General features: G+C 38.2%; 1 protein-coding gene across 2 annotated transcripts in view; it reads left to right on the top strand.

Moving 5' to 3' along the window:
- The window catches only part of LOC123678275 (adhesion G protein-coupled receptor E3-like), a 193,417-nt gene that overhangs the window by 89,471 nt on the left and 87,561 nt on the right, over positions 1-16,385 (top strand). For both annotated transcript variants that reach the window (XM_045615244.1, XM_045615245.1), the window contains exon 3: positions 573-678. In XM_045615244.1, the coding sequence (XP_045471200.1) occupies positions 573-678 (106 nt within the window). The remainder of the gene's footprint in view (positions 1-572; positions 679-16,385) is intronic.

Below are 16,385 nucleotides of genomic sequence, written 5' to 3' on the forward strand. Positions count from 1 at the left end.
CGCTAGACTACTTTTTGTGGGGCTATGTGAAGTCATTGGTCTATGCGGATAAGCCACAAACCCTTGTCCATTTGGAAGACAACATTCGCCGTGTTATTGTCGATATACGGCCACAAATGTTGGAAAAAGTCATCGAAAATTGGACGTCCAGATTGGACTACATCCGAGCCAGCCGTGGAGGTCATATGCCAGAAATCATATTTCAAATGTAATGCCAGAAGATTATCTTGCGGATAAAAAAAAATTCATGTCAATCGAATAATCCATCGTTGTTTTATTGCAATTTGAAATTTTATAGCTCAAAAAAAAACACCCTTTATCACATCAATATTTGGAGTGATCGTGAATTCAGAGAATTCATAAGTTTTCAGAGCCTATCTGCATAATTCCCATGTGTATACTTCATGATGCGATAAAAAGTCCCACGGTATTCAGACAATCATCCGTCCTAATCGAATACAAATCCTTCAACCCCTTGTTTGCACATGGAATATTATCTTCGTCCCAATAGGCACCATTAATTTTTACCAGCCATCCACAATTCTCACTGACATTTACATTTTCTGTTACAGCCTCTTCTCAGACCTTCGCAACCTGTCTGGAACAGCGTTGATGAACCTGCTGGCAGCAATGTTTATGGCTCAATTACTGTACGTTGTGGGTGTTGGAGGCATAGTTGTGAGTATTACATTCTGGTTTACCTCGTATAAATTGCCGTTAGAAATTTAACACCGTTTTAATTAAGCTTTGAGTTCGAACAGCCATAAGGTCTATTAACTGGAATTTGCCACCAGCAAAGGTTGGATGTTACAAGAGTCCTGGTAATTGAAATTGATTCAAAATTATATCACAGATGTTCCTTCTCGGATCAATTCCCAATCAGCCCGTTGATTGATATTGATATGAGTTGGTTGATTGGTTGTTTTCAGAGGATTGTGAAGAAATTCAAATTATATAACTAATGCTTTCAATTTTGAAGGAAATTGAAATTTGTATGCCTTCATTCCGGAAAATTGATAATTGCTTCTGGTCATTCTCGACGTGTTGTCCCCAAGAATATTGAAGAGTCCCAGCCTAGAATTCTCTATTAAAATAACAAAGATCAACCCTACAGAAACTTAAAAAGGAGCGTTGAAGTGCACAATTTGTTTGATATCAATAAAGATGTTTTTTTTGTCAAGATTTCAGGCCATTTCTGTAACTATGGGAATAAGATATAAGCGCCTTTTAATTATAATACTTCTTTTCATATTGTAAATTCCCCAATGACGTCCGGATAACTCTCAGAAACCCACAAATAAGTGTGAAATTAAAATAAAAAAATATATATATAAAGGGTGTTTTTTTAGAGCTATAGAACTTTAAATTGCAATGAAACAACGATGGATTATTCGATTGACATGAATTTAATTAATTCGCAAGATAATCTTGTGGCATTACATTTTAAATATGATTTCTGGCATATGACCGCCACGGCTGGCTCGGATGTAGTCCAATCTGGACGACCAATTTTCAATGACTTTCCAACATTTGTGGCCGTATATCGGCAATAACACGGCGAATGTTGTCTTCCAAATGGTCAAGAGTTTGTGGCTTATCCGCATAGACCAATGACTTTACATAGCCCCTAAGAAAGTAGTCTAGCGGTGTTAAATCAGAAGATCTTGGAGGCCAATTCACAGGTCCAAAACGTGAAATTACGCGGTCACCAAACGTGTCTTTCAATAAATCGATTGTGGCACGAGCTGTGTGACATGTTGCGCCGTCTTGTTGGAACCACAGCTCCTGAACATCATGGTTGTTCAATTCAGGAATGAAAAAGTTAGTAATCATGGCTCTATACCGATCACCATTGACTGTAACGTTCTGGCCATCATCGTTTTTGAAGAAGTACGGACCAATGATTCCATCAGCCCATAAAGCGCACCAAACAGTCAGTTTTTCTGGATGTACCGGTGTTTCGACATACACTTGAGGATTAGCTTCACTCCAAATGTGGCAGTTTTGTTTGTTGACGTAGCCATTCAACCAGAAGTGCGTTTCATCGCTAAACAAAATTCGCTTATGGAAATCGGGAACAACGGCAATCTCATTCTGTGCCCATTCGACGAATCTACGCCTTACTTGATGATCGTTTGGCTTCAATTCTTGCACGAGTTGGACTTTGTAAGCACGCAAACCAAGATCCTTCCGCAAAATCTTCCATAAAGTGGATGGACACAGATCCAATTCCTGTGCTCGATGGCGGATAGACTCATTCGGGTCTTCCTCAATGCTACGCTCTACTGCAACTTAGCTTCTTCTGTACGCACCGTACGGCGTCTCTGGGGATGCGAGTTATCAATAAGAGTAAACGTGGTGCGAAAACGTTCCATGGTTGATCGAATTAACTGCTCTGATGGACAATTTTGTCGACGATAAGATGGACCTAGTGCGCGATACGTATTCCGCACAGAACCATTATTTTCGAAATGAAATTGCACTATTTGCAAGCGTTGTTCAGGCGTGAATCTATTCACGATGAATTGCCAAACCAAACTGAGAATAAATCACTTGACAGCTGTTGAATCGGTCGCCATCTTGAACAGTAATGCCAACTTAAAGTTATATACCTCGAAAAAAAACACCCGTTATATATACTGTCAAATACAAAAGATCCCGGCACACCATACTTAAAAGTGACTCTTATTGGTATCACATTTTTATCTGCTGAGTTCATATTTATCAGCATTTATTTATATGAATTTCATTTGATAATGAATTTGTTTTGCGAGCAGGAAAAACATTGTTTTGACAGTCTGGAACGACATTTTCCATCTATTGCTGGCGTCATGCCATTGCTAAAATAAATTGACTATAATGCCACTTATCCCGAAGAAGAACGAAATAAATTACATAGATTATGTCAACCCAATGGTTACTTTACTTCCTTTATAGCAAAATGGGGACATAATAGTTATTTATGTACCAAGGGCATTAAGTAGATGTTTATGTCCAGAGGGTGATGATTTGTAAATCGTTCGAGGTTACCAACATCTCTTATAAACCGTGGTGCATACATACTTTTATGTCACAGCAGTTACTACATTCTCAAATTGAAAATTAATTTTTTTTGAGGCCTACTATCGTTGCTCATTATTATTTGAACTGGGGTCGTTGTGGCTCGGTAAGCCTTCCGGAAACTGCGACCATGTAGATCTCTTTTGTTCTCTACCCTACTTCATGGAAATCCAAGGAAGTTGCCAAGGTTAACACCTGCTGGCCTAAGAACCATTCATATGGGGAAGCCGGTCCTGGATACCCGTGAGGTAACGGCCAAGGCCCCTAATGAGGTTGTTTTATCAATATTATCAATTGTTAAACTTCAAATGTAAACACTGAAGAATATAAAAGTATAAAACTTACCTAATTACATTATGCCCAAAGGCCATAAAATTTTTAGACTAAGCCTAAGGGAATAATATGCTCAATAATAACATTATTTACTATATTAAGACTTAACTATATTGAAACTTAACAACTGAGTTCATTAGGAGAATCAACAAAATTTTAACAACAAACCTCAACAGCAAGAACATGACGAGAGCTATCAATACATATGCATGTTCAATTCTTACATACTCTTTCGGTATCATTCCATGGAGCAAAACAGATATAGAAAACCTGCAACGCAAAATGAACACCTTGATGACGAAAGCACACAAGCACCATCCGAAAAGTAACATTGAGAGGACGACACTGCCGAGGAATAAGGGAGGCAGAGGTCTGCTAGACATCATGGAACTTGCCCATGGTCAAATTGAATGCCTACGAACATACTTCAAAGACAAATCAGGCACGTCAGAGATCTACAAAGTACTGTGTGAAGCAGACGAATCAACACCTTCACAACTGCACAAGGAGCAATTGTCATACAACCACCAGACAATCCAAGAAAAACTGCAAAGATGGAGAGAAAAGCCCCTACATGGACGACATTTCAACGAGGTGAACCAGGATCATGTCGACATTGAAGCGTCGAACTATTGGCTCACATCAGGTGCGATGTATCCAGAAACGGAAGGCTTCTTTTTAGCCATCCAAGATCAAGTGATCTCAACAAGAAATTACTGCAAGCGAACTATTACTGACGATCGATGCCGTTATGGTTGTCCAACGAATGAGACAATCCAACATATCACGGGAGGATGTCAAATGTTTGCAGGAAATGAATATAAAGAGAGACACGATGCAGTAGGAAAGATACTACACCAAGAAATGGCAACTAAATTAATACTAATTCATTCTGAAAAAGTGCCATAGTACAAGTACCGACCGGAAACCATCCTGGAAGACAAACGCTATAAACTGTACTGGGATCGTACAGTTTTGACTGAAAACAGTCCCTTACAACAGGCCAGATATATTGCTAGTTGATAAACATCAAAAGGCAGCAATACTTATCGACGTGGCAATACCTAATAACAATTACATGCGTCAAAAAGAGGTCGAACAAATTTCAAAATATAGGGACCTCGAATTTCAGATAAAGTGCCAGTGGGGAATGATATCAACGAGAACTATTCCTATTATCATCTCAACAACAGGAATAGTACCCAAAAATCTCAAGAGAAATATCAAGCAACTAAGACTTAGTGAGTATATATGTAATATAATGCAAAAAGCTGTTCTTTTAGGTACTGCAAGGACGGTGAGAAAATTCCTAGGAAGAGAAGGACAGGTCCAAGGATCGCGTGTAAGAGGACCAGAAGTTCGACGACAACCAGGGGGACCACAAGGACCGGAAACGACCAAGCTCTACCCTTCTGATATTTTAAATATCTGGGATTGAGTGAATGTTCCTCTTAGCGAGGAGGGAGAAGCTGACGGCGAGGAGAAATCCTACGCGTATAGGCAAAAGTCGGGGACATTATTAACTAAACAAGAAAATTAAAATAACGAACTGCTATGCCATGAAATGCACAATAGATCTTTAGATCAAGGTGCATGATGACGCCATTGATTTAAGAAGGGTTTAAAATTGAAACAAGGCTAGAAATGAGCTACAGTCTGAAGAGACATAATGAAGAAAGTAATGAACCAACGCCTGATTGCTAGAGAGTAATTAATAATTTCAACTCAGTATATCAAGCTGGCACTAATGAAGCATTGCCTGAAGATGTTAAATTGAAATGTATTTTACTGGTAATTATTCCTGAATATTTTAAGATTTGCATGGCGAAACGGAAAATAGGATAAATATACCTAGTCCCTGAAGACTAGCCAGTTTTCTTGAGATATGTATAGTAAAATGAGCTAAAGGTTTCTGAGGGGGGAGAAGTCTTTGGGGCTGCAGACACCACCTCCCCCTCCTCAAAAATACCCACAATTCAGAGTGAGTTTGCCAATGGAAAGAACATAATGTCCCTTATGGATTTTCGTTCATTACAAAGGCGTTTTTTTTTGTTTCCGCCGTTATTTTTTCAGAATTTCGTGGCTTTATTGTAAATAATTGGTTATAAATTTATGATTCAAAGTATTATCCATCGCTGACCTCTACTTTCTCCCATATTTCGAGCAGTTTACGAATCCCGCGTTGAAAAAACTAGTTATCTTAAGCAATCCATTTTTTACTGCTCCATAAGACCGGAAGTGCTGGTCAGCCAGGCCGTGTATCATTGATCGAAACAAGATATAGTCTGAGAGAGCAACGGAAAATATGAAAAATCTACGTTTCCAAGTACATATGTTTCCACCACTTTCGCAACATGGGGTCGAGCATTGTCATGCTGCAAAATCACTCTATCATGTCTCTCGTTGTATTGTGGCCGTTTGTCTTTCAATGCTCGGCTCAAACACATTAATTGCCTTCGATAACGATCGCCTGTGATAGTTTCAGTCGGTTTCAATAACTCAATACACTACGCCGAGCTGGTCCCACCAAATTCTGAGCATGACTCTGGAACCGTAAATATTGGGTTTGCCGTCGACGTGGCAGCATGGCCGCGATATCCCCATGAGTTTCTGCGCTTGGAACTATCGTAATGAACCCATTCTTTGTCTCTAATCACAATGCGTTGCAGAAATCCATTCTGTCTTTGCCGTGCAAGCAGCTGTTAAAAAGCAAAGAAATGCCATTCAATATCTCTCGGCTTCAACTTGTAAGGCACCCAATTTTCTTGTTTCTAAATCATTCCGATGACTTTCAGATGTTTTGAAATAGCTTGTCGCGTCACTCCAAATGATCCTGCCAATTCTTGTTGCGTTTGACGCGAGTCTTAATCAAGTAATTCCTCCAATTCTGCATCTTCGAAAAACGTCACTCTTCCACCGCCATGCTGGTCTTCGACGTCAAAATCACCGTTGAATTGTTGAAACCACTCTCGACAAGTCTTTCACCAATAGCAGCCTCACCATAGGTATCTGAGAGCATTCGATGAGCCTCAGCCGAAGTTTTTTTCATGTTGAAATTTAAAACCACCCGCTAATTCATTCATCATGTCGGCGAGTAAAGAAGTCGATCCGAGTGTCTCTCTACAATTAACAATTCCTCAATGTGGACACTGTAAAAAAACAATAGTTAAAAATAGTTCTAAATGTAATATTTGTTTTAAACCGTTCCATCCTGGTTGTGGTTCGAAAATAAAAAAGTGTTGTGATGTTGAAATAACCAACACAAATGTAAGTGACAAATCCGGGGCGGATTTTTCCCCGCTGGTAGAACCATCAGCGAAGATTATAACTAGCGAATCATCCAGTAAAGATCTTTTACTCAAGATTATTTTTGAACTTGAATCAAAAAATAATATCTTGCAGGAAAATAATTCCCTACTTAAATTCAAGATTTCTTCTCTGGAAAATGAAATCCGTATCAAAGATAAGGAATTGAATGTACTCGAGAAGCAAAAAATGTCAACACAACTGGTATGTGGGAATTCCAATAAAAATAAGGAGCCATATTCTCGCAGTTTATCAATGTCATCTGGGTGCACCGAAACTGTGAGTCATCAGCGTTCAGCACCGGATTTGAAATATTTGAATACAGTGCTAACGCGTTCTTCAACTGAGACTCCTGGCAGTTCGAGGTCGAAAGTGAATAAACGAAAGGATTGTGAAGATGCTGTCATCAGAGCACCTGAGAGAATAGGACTAAATGGAGTTCATGCTGGCTGTCCGGCTGATTTGAGGGATGATATCGTCAACGATCCCTCTGTTCGTGAAAATGGTGATGATTGGAAGGTTGTGAGCCGCAAACCAATTCGCAAACGTAAGGGGGCTCTGGTTGTTGGTAGTTCTACTGGTTCTACCTCTGTTGAGGGACTGGATAGATTCAAAGCCTTTCACGTGTCGAATTTGAGGCCGGAAACAACTGAAGATAATTTAAAAAATTTCCTAAAAAAAAACTTTTCAAACGTCATCTGTGAAAAGTTGGTATCACGTTATCCGGAAGAATATGCTTCATTTAAGGTTTTGATTCCGAGATCTGAATATGAGAAAGCACTTGACGGTGAAAACTGGCCGAACAAAGTTAATGTTCATCATTTTTTTCATCGTCGCAAAATCCATCGACCGCAAATAGATTAAAGTCTGTCGTGGATGATATTTCACCTGCTGTCATATTTAGTGTAATGCAGTTAAATGTTCAGTGTCTTTCAAATAAACTGAATAATCTGGAAGTGCTGTTAGAGGAAAAACGTCCTGATGTGCTCAGTGTCTCAGAGCATTGGTGTAAAGTGGATGGTGTTACGTCTATGGTATTACCAGGTTATACACTGGCTGATTATTTCTGCCGCTCTTCGAGGGAACATGGTGGATCGTTGCTGTACACGAGGAATGGGCTCGAGGTAAAAAGTCTAAAGGTATCTGAATTCTCTGTGGAGATGCACGTGGAAATCTGCGGTATTGTGGTTGCGGTTGGTGACGCAAGTTTCGGTGTTTTGAGTGTTTATAGACCCTGCTCAGGTGACATTGATCTGTTCTTTGAAAAAATGTTTTGTTCGTTGCAATTTTGTATGTTAAATGTTGATTTCATTTTCTTATGTGGTGATCTTAACATCGATTCACTTACACCAGGTTGCAACAAGACTAAACTTCTTAACGAGTTGTTAGATTGCTTCAATCTCACTAAAACGACTGAAGTTGCAACCAGAGTTTACACTAATATAAATGGTATCACTTCCACATCCAAGGTTGATTATATTATCTCCAGTTCAGATCTTTGTAATTATAAGTGTACTGTATTTGAGCCTCATATAAGTGACCATAAGGCAATGTTGTTAAAAATGTCGTTAAAGCCTATATCTGCTCCAAAGACCAAAATTTCCATAAGAAATGTTAATCAGAACAACCTTAACAAGCTGAAAGCCTGCATATCCGATAGTAATTTTGTAGATCTTTACTCGGAAAGTGATGTTGACCTTTGCTTCGAGTCATTCAGCAATGAAATCTTGTACTTTTTGGAAGTATGTTGTCCTGTCAAACATATTTTTGCAACTAATTCTCGGAAAAATTGGATAACATCTGAGATCAGGCAGAGTAAACAGAATTTGACCAATTTATATTGGCTCCATTCAGTTGTACGTTCACCGTCCACTTTAGTCAATTATAAAAATGCAAAACTACAGCATAATTTACTAATAAAGGAGACTAAAATTAATTATTATAGTTCAAAAATTGATAAATCTGATAACAAGAATAAAACTCTGTGGAATATTGTTAATAAGTTTACATGTGGGAATACGAGGGCACATCACCCAGTTAGTATCATTTTAGATGGTGTGAAATACGATAGTCCTTCGGTGCTTGTTAACATATTTGGTAGCCACTTCACCTCAATGGCTAAATCTAAGTTGAAGACTTGTTATGGCGACAATTTGTCCATTTCTTGTACCACAGCTTCTTTGGTTGATAATACTTTTTACTTTTATCCGGTAACTAAGTTAGAGGTTCTTGATGCAATTAAGAATCTAAAAAACAAAAATAGCGTAGGTTTACATTCCATCTCAACTAAAATAGTAAAAAGCATCTCCGAAACCATAAGCGATCACTTTGCCCATGTCGTTAACCTTTCAATATCAACAGGTAAATTTCCTAGTACTCTCAAGGAGTCCATAGTAATCCCGATACACAAGGGCGGCAACCTGGATGAGATCACCAACTATCGTCCCATTTCGATCATAAGTGTTTTGTCAAAAGTTTTCGAAAGAATCGTATTTACAAGAATGTTTAAATTTTTAAATAAATACAAAATACTAAATCCAGCTCAGCACGGCTTCACTAGTGGACGGTCAACTCAAACGGCTGCACTTGACTTCATCGAGTCCGTGTATGGGCGTTTGGATCGCAATTTACATGTTGCTGGATTGTTTTTTGATTTGTCTTGTGCCTTCGACACGCTTTCTTTTGAATTCATTCTGAATAAATGTTACAGCTTGGGATTCAGGGGGATATTTCTTGATTGGTTACGTAGCTATCTCCATCAGAGAACTATGCGTGTTAAGGTTGGTTCCACTTATTCGATCAAATTTAGAATTGATTGTGGAGTTCCTCAGGGCTCCGTGCTGGGACCACTATTGTTCTTGCTGTTCATAAACGACTTGCCCATTCACTTGGCTCAATTTATGCTGGTTCTCTTTGCCGATGACACCTCCGTTGTGGTCTCAGCGGAGACTGCTGAGGAGCTTCGTTACGCGTGCGAGGCGATTATACGCCAGTTCGTTGCTTGGTGCCGGTCGAATAGAGTGATAGTGAATGTTAATAAAACAGTTTGTATTCACTTCGGTATCAAAAATAATCCTGTTGACACTTTGGAAATTTATCATTCGAACTTCTTGATAAAATCGGCTGTAAGCTGTAAATTCTTGGGTGTATATATTGATAGGACACTTAGCTGGTCCACGCATATTGATATGCTCTGTAAAAAACTCAATAGCTCATTTTTTGCCATCTGTAGAGTAAGGGATATGCTACCACTCAGCTCATTGATTCAGGTCTATTATAGCACTGTTTATAGTTTACTTTCCTACAACATATTACTCTGGGGTAACTGTGCCGATATCAATAGAGCTTTCATCGCTCAGAAACGCATCATTCGTAGAATTTTCAACTTATGTTCTCGTACATCCTGTAGGCCAACTTTGATCGCAAATAATATTTTATCTCTGCCATGTATCTACATATTTAAATGTTTGCTGTATGCCAAAGAAAATGAAAAAAGGTGGACCAGATTGTCAAATAACCATGAATATGGAACTAGGAACCAAGATATTTTACTTGTGCCTAAACACAGAACTCAAAAGTTTGAAAAATCCCCAATGTATCAGTGCATAAAAATGTATAATTCTCTTCCTAAATTTCTGAAATCTCTCAACTTCTTAGCGTTTAAGAGAAATGTGAGAATTACATTGTTATCTAAGTGTTATTACTCTGTACAGGAATTTCACCAGGATTGTCCCCATATAGTTGATGTAAATTGAAATGTATATATATATTTGTATTTGACTTGTCCCATACACTAAGGTGTCTTGAGGGACCAATAAAGATTATTATTATTATTATTATTAATGACGAGAATTTGGCTCGTAAGTTGACATATTGTTTAATCGAAAATAACTTTATGATGCAGATACAAATCGACTAATATTTCGATGGCGTTATGTTTACAAATACCTAAGCTTATTGTATGACATTTACGATCTTCTTTCTAAAGTAGTTTACACTGGGTTTTTTTCGGACATTTTTACCTACAATAAATTCCTGGATTTCTTCAACGCCGATGAACAATGCGTGAGTAATATATCTGATTCTCACATTCACAAGACACTGCGTACGATCAATGAAGGATTACCTATCACACCACAAGTTACAAAGGGCGGTAAGGCATGCAAAGCTTCGAAAACTAAATGGCATTAAAAACATATTGTCCGCTGAAAACATTTAGCATTTATCAGTTTCGAATGCAGAATCGTAGGAATTTTCCATATGTTGAATGTATAAACAATTTCCACGTAATTCGAAGTGTTGTTTTTCGTCTTTGTGAAATACATTCCATCCCTCATTCAATTAGAGTAATAGGCAATGCTGCTTATATTGGTTGGGTTGCCATGTGTTATTTATTGAACAGGCGGCTTAGTAAAGACGGTTTGGAGATTTTTATTGAGAGAATGTTGATAAACGCAGCAAAGCGGACCAACCTCATGTTGTTTTTAAGAATCAAAACTTTATTTTTTCAGAAATATGAAAGGGCAGCCACAAACTGGGCTGAATTGCCGCCCTTCGAAAAGAGGCGGCTGAAACTGTCGCTTCACAGTTTCACCCCTAACACCGGCCCTGTGTGAGAAAAAATCACAATTGACTTCATCCGAAATATCAATCTTCGAAAGTTGTAATACCTCCAAATACGAGTATCATTACATTGCATAAAATATTAACATTTCCGATCTGCCTTCAAACAATATTCGAACAAGGTACATCGAAATTGCCCTTGTGTATAGGTTGTTTATTGCCTCTGGCCAATTTTAAAAAGCGAAGATATTCCCGAAAAAACCGATTCCCATCCAATATTCTGCAGAATCGAGGAGTGCCTACAAGGAATGGTAATAGCATCGTCTGAAATTCCATTTTCCCCATTCACACAGGGAGAGTAGCGCCCCACGTAATATATTCATTGTACTATTCTATTCCTGAGTCCCCACACATTCCGAGCCATAAATATAAACACTCAAATGGCAGCCAGAACACCAACGTCTTCCGGGATCAGATATGGCCACCAAATTCGTTGGGCTTTTTACGACATATTTTCTTTTCGAGAATGGAAAACCTCAGATAAGTTTTCTGGAGTTTGGGCTAATAACAATTTCGGAGGAAAAAACGGAATCAAAAAGGGGATATGCACTTCTCCTTCATGATTTGTGGGCTCTAACATTATTTCAGTAGGATTGAAATTGTAAGGTTTTCTGTTGATAAGTATCCAAAGTTTTCCCTTTCCTAATATAGTCTATCGTTGGAATTCTATCCCCCATTAGATCAATATAGTACACTGCTTGTTGATAAGTGCATAAGATTTATTTCTTACCTTCTGAAAAATACCCCACCTGCTCTGTACCATTGTTTATTATGTGTACAATTTTTCTTCCGCCGTTTTGCAATAGATGGCTGTAGCGGTAAATGGTAGTCGAAATAAATAGGATCGTAGATGTCATACAATAAGCTTAGATATTTGTTAACATAACGCCATCGAAATATTGGTCGACTTGTGACTGCATCATTAAGTTATTCTCGATTGAACATGTCAGCTTTCGAGCCAAATTCTCATCATTTGCGGGAGGTTTTAATTTTCTGCTTTAATACGGAGAAATCTGCGGTTGAGGCTCATCGAATGCTCTCAAATACCTATGGTGAGGCCGCTATTAGAGAAAACACGTGCAGAGAATGGCTTCAACGCTCCAAGAACGCTCCAAGACCAGCATGGCGGTGGAAGGAAGAGAGAAGGCAGAATTGGAGGCATTACTTGATCAAGACTCATGTCAAACGCAACAAGATTTAGCAGGATCATTGGGAGTGACGCAACAAGCTATTTAAAATGCTTGAAAGTCATGAGCATGATTTCAGAAACAAGGAAATTGGGTGCCGTACGAGTTGAAGCCGAGAGATGTTGAATGGCGTTTGTTTGATTGTAAACAGCTGCTTGCAAGGCAAAGACGGAAATGATTGCTCTATCGCATTGTACTGAAGACGAAAAATGACGATAATACGATAATACCAAGCGCAGAATATCATGGGGATACCCCGGTCTTACTTCTACGACGACGGCCTAATCGAATATTCACGGTTCCAAGGTCATGCTCAGTATTTGATAGGACCAGGCCCGCTTAGTGTTTTATGAGTTGTTTGAACCGACTGAAGCAGTCACAGACGATCGATATCGAACGCAATAAATGCGTTTGAGTCGAGCATTTGAAGACAAACGGCGGCAATACAACGAGAGACATGATGAAGGGATTTTATAGCATGACACTGCTCGACCCCATGTTGCGAAATTGACCAAGACATACTTGAGAACGTTGAAATGGGAAGTCCTACACCACCCGCCGTATTCTCCAGACGTTGCTGTCTCGGTCTATCTCTTGTTTTGATCAACTTGCGGTCTTATGAAGAAGTAAAAAATTGGATCATTTCGTGAATCGCTTCAACGCGGGATTAGTACACTGAGAGAAAGTAGAGGCCAGCGATGGACAATACTTCGAATCGTAAATATACGGTTTTTTACTATAAAGCCTCGGATTTCAGAAAAAACTACGGAGGCAGAGTTGTAAGCCTATGTAGACTATATATTTTATCTTTCGAAATAGAGCAATACAGAAAATTGTTAACTACAAACAGTGAAGCATGTGTGAAAAATCTCATTATTAGCAGAGAAAATGTGATCGGGGTATCACACATTTCAACGTAAGATACGAGAGCACAAATAATAACTTCTATCTCTTGGTATAGGTGTAGTGGTTGGTCTGTGTATTTATTAAGAGAATATAACAAGCCAGATCATTAACTTCACACAATAGATAATCTGTCAGTACATAACCTGCTAACAATCCTCTTTTATGGAGTTGTTCTTCAGTTGCTGTTTGGTTTTCTTGAAGAAGAATCACCTATCAATCTATAGCCAATTTCGACAAAAAAACTTGTCTTGTCCTTGAAGACCTCTTCGCTCTTTGTCAGCCTTCCCTCATCCACTCCTGGATGTAGGCCTCTTTCATGTTCCTCCATGCTGTCCTGTCCTGAGCTATCTGAAACCATTTTTTTCCCGCATATTGTTTTATATCAAGCCATCTTCTCTGTGGTTTATCTATACTGCGTTTCGTCATTCTTGATCGCCAGTGTGTTACTTTATATGTCTATCTCGATATGTCTTGTTTAGTCACGTGTCCTGCCCACTGCCACTCATAGCGCGTGTTGCAGAATCTCTTAGCTATTCAAGCGAATAATACTAAACTCGAAATCGAGAGGGTTCCTTCAACCAAGACTGATTTTTCAAGCGATGATATTTCAAATATTCAGATGTACCAGGATCGCTATATAAACCCCAAATATTGGCAATCATCTCTCATGTATTTAAACTGTTTTTTCCATTGAAAAACATTAGAGAAATACAAATGACAAAGACCTTCATTTACCTCCTTATGGAAGGTCTAATCAGAGATCACTTGACTGACTAATTCTCATTGGTTTTGTTTCAGCGAAAGTCCTCGTTCCTTTTTTCTTTGGAGCCACTTGATAAGGTCTATACCAATGCTCTACCTTCGATTCCAGATCTCAAAGATGGAATTCGTGAAGTTATCGAGGACATACAGCTGCAAATGTGCGAATTGATAATGGAAAATTTCATTGAAAGGATATGATGCTGCAACCGTAGCCGTGGCGGCCATTTGACTTATATCATTATTCATCGTTAATGGCATATTTTCCTCTTTACAATTAAATAAACATCCATTGGTTTCTCTTGAAATATACTGGTTTTTTTCAATATCGTAATGAAGCCTCTTTATATTTCCTGATAGTATTGTCGAGGGAGGTCAGTTAATGTTAACTAAAGGAGCTATAACTTTAATATGTTCATCAATCTATTTTGGGCACCTCCAGCATTATTGATCCTATGATGAAAATAATATTTTTTCATCCCGAACTGGAATATTCTATCAAGGTGAACTGGACCGTGGCAATATGAATTCTCATCCGTATTAATAGACTTGTATAGGATTATTCCGGAAATAAAGAAGACATCAAATTCGCTGCAGATTACACTGACTGAAAACGAATAATTGACGGCTCGCTGAACGCTCCTTTGGGAATTTATGAGGTGGAAGATTTGGAACCATCGGCTTGTAACTGACCAGAATGATGAATTATGTCATGTGTGATGAATGGACCTAATGACGCTTGGTCATTCTTCCTCGGTATTGTTAGCTTCAGCCTTATTTATTTTCCCCCTTCAGGCGAGTTCTAAAAGCTGAAATTTCCTTTGTGTGGTCAAGAGTCCGGAGTTTATATGAAAGATGATATATGGGTTGGAGGTTAATCTTATTTTGGCCCTTCTTATTGTGAAAGTTTTAACTCCATTCATTTGTGTATAACCTGAAATGAAGGGTTTTTTAAATAAGAGGTTTTATTTTGATATTAAAAAAAATAGATATTTTTCATGGGAATTCAATAGATAGATATATTTCAATATAGAAAGGAAGGTATGACATTCACTATGGAAAACAATTGGATGCTACGTTTACAGTTGTAATGCCGTATTCTTTTCATGAAATTTTCGAGGACCAATTCGCATATTTGCGGCTGTATGTCATCGATAACTTCACGAATTCCATATCTGAAGTCTTGATTCGATTGTGGGGAATTGGTCTATTCAAATTCCCATCATTAGTCTTGCGCATCCGTTGGCATTCAGTTCTTCATCAGCAGCCTTGACTCTTTATATGAGTTCCATTTCAGTATTACTAGGTTTGTAATGAATACACTCTCTCCTTTATGCCAATCAAGGAGAAAAAAGTAGAGCAATAGTTGAACTGAAGTAAAAGCAAAAGTTGAAGAAAAGCTCAAGGAAAAATTCTAAGACCAAATGCTGAAGCAAATCCAAAGCAAATACTAAAGCAATAGTTGAAGCAAACGTGAAAGCAAAAGTTATAGCAATAGTTGGAGCACAAGTTGAAACAAAATTCAAACCAAAAGTTGAAGCAAAAATTAAAACAAAATTTAAACCGAATGTTGAAGCAGAAGTTAAAGCTAAAGTAAGAGCAAAATGAGAAGGTAAATTACAAACCGATTAATACTGAAATAGAACTCACAGAAAGAATTAATGCTGCAGTTGAAGAACTGAATGCCACCGAATGAGCAAGACCATCCGTTTGATGGTCGCTTGATTGATCGCTTATCATTTTTGAAAAGATGTTATACTTGCAAGCCAGTGGCAAGCAATTCTAACATTTAATTCAACAATATTAACACATTGACAATAAATTCTTCGACTATAAGTCTCGAAATGGAAATCCCAGAATTAGCTCTCTTTTCATCAAAATGTCAATATCTTCTCTGATTGTGTAAAGCCGAAAATAATATTTCATTGAAAATTTTACTTATTATTCTAAGTTTCGGAATATCATGCCGAGTTCATCTGATATATTTTTTTTTTAGCGGACACGAGCAATGTTGTATGACGAAATTTGAAAAAATTAAACAGGGGAGACCATTCCGGTTTTCTGAGCATATCATAGGTATCTTGAAAAAACCTTTGGTCATGTTGGGCGGGCTGATTCGTCTGTAATTTTCGATCGAAAGGAGAATCACCAACATTTGTAGCTGTGGCGCTCAGAACATTGACTAAGATGTGTATTTGGACGATTTTCATA

The sequence above is a fragment of the Harmonia axyridis genome, chromosome 4, assembly GCF_914767665.1.
Source record: "Harmonia axyridis chromosome 4, icHarAxyr1.1, whole genome shotgun sequence".
Lineage (NCBI taxonomy): Eukaryota > Metazoa > Arthropoda > Insecta > Coleoptera > Coccinellidae > Harmonia > Harmonia axyridis.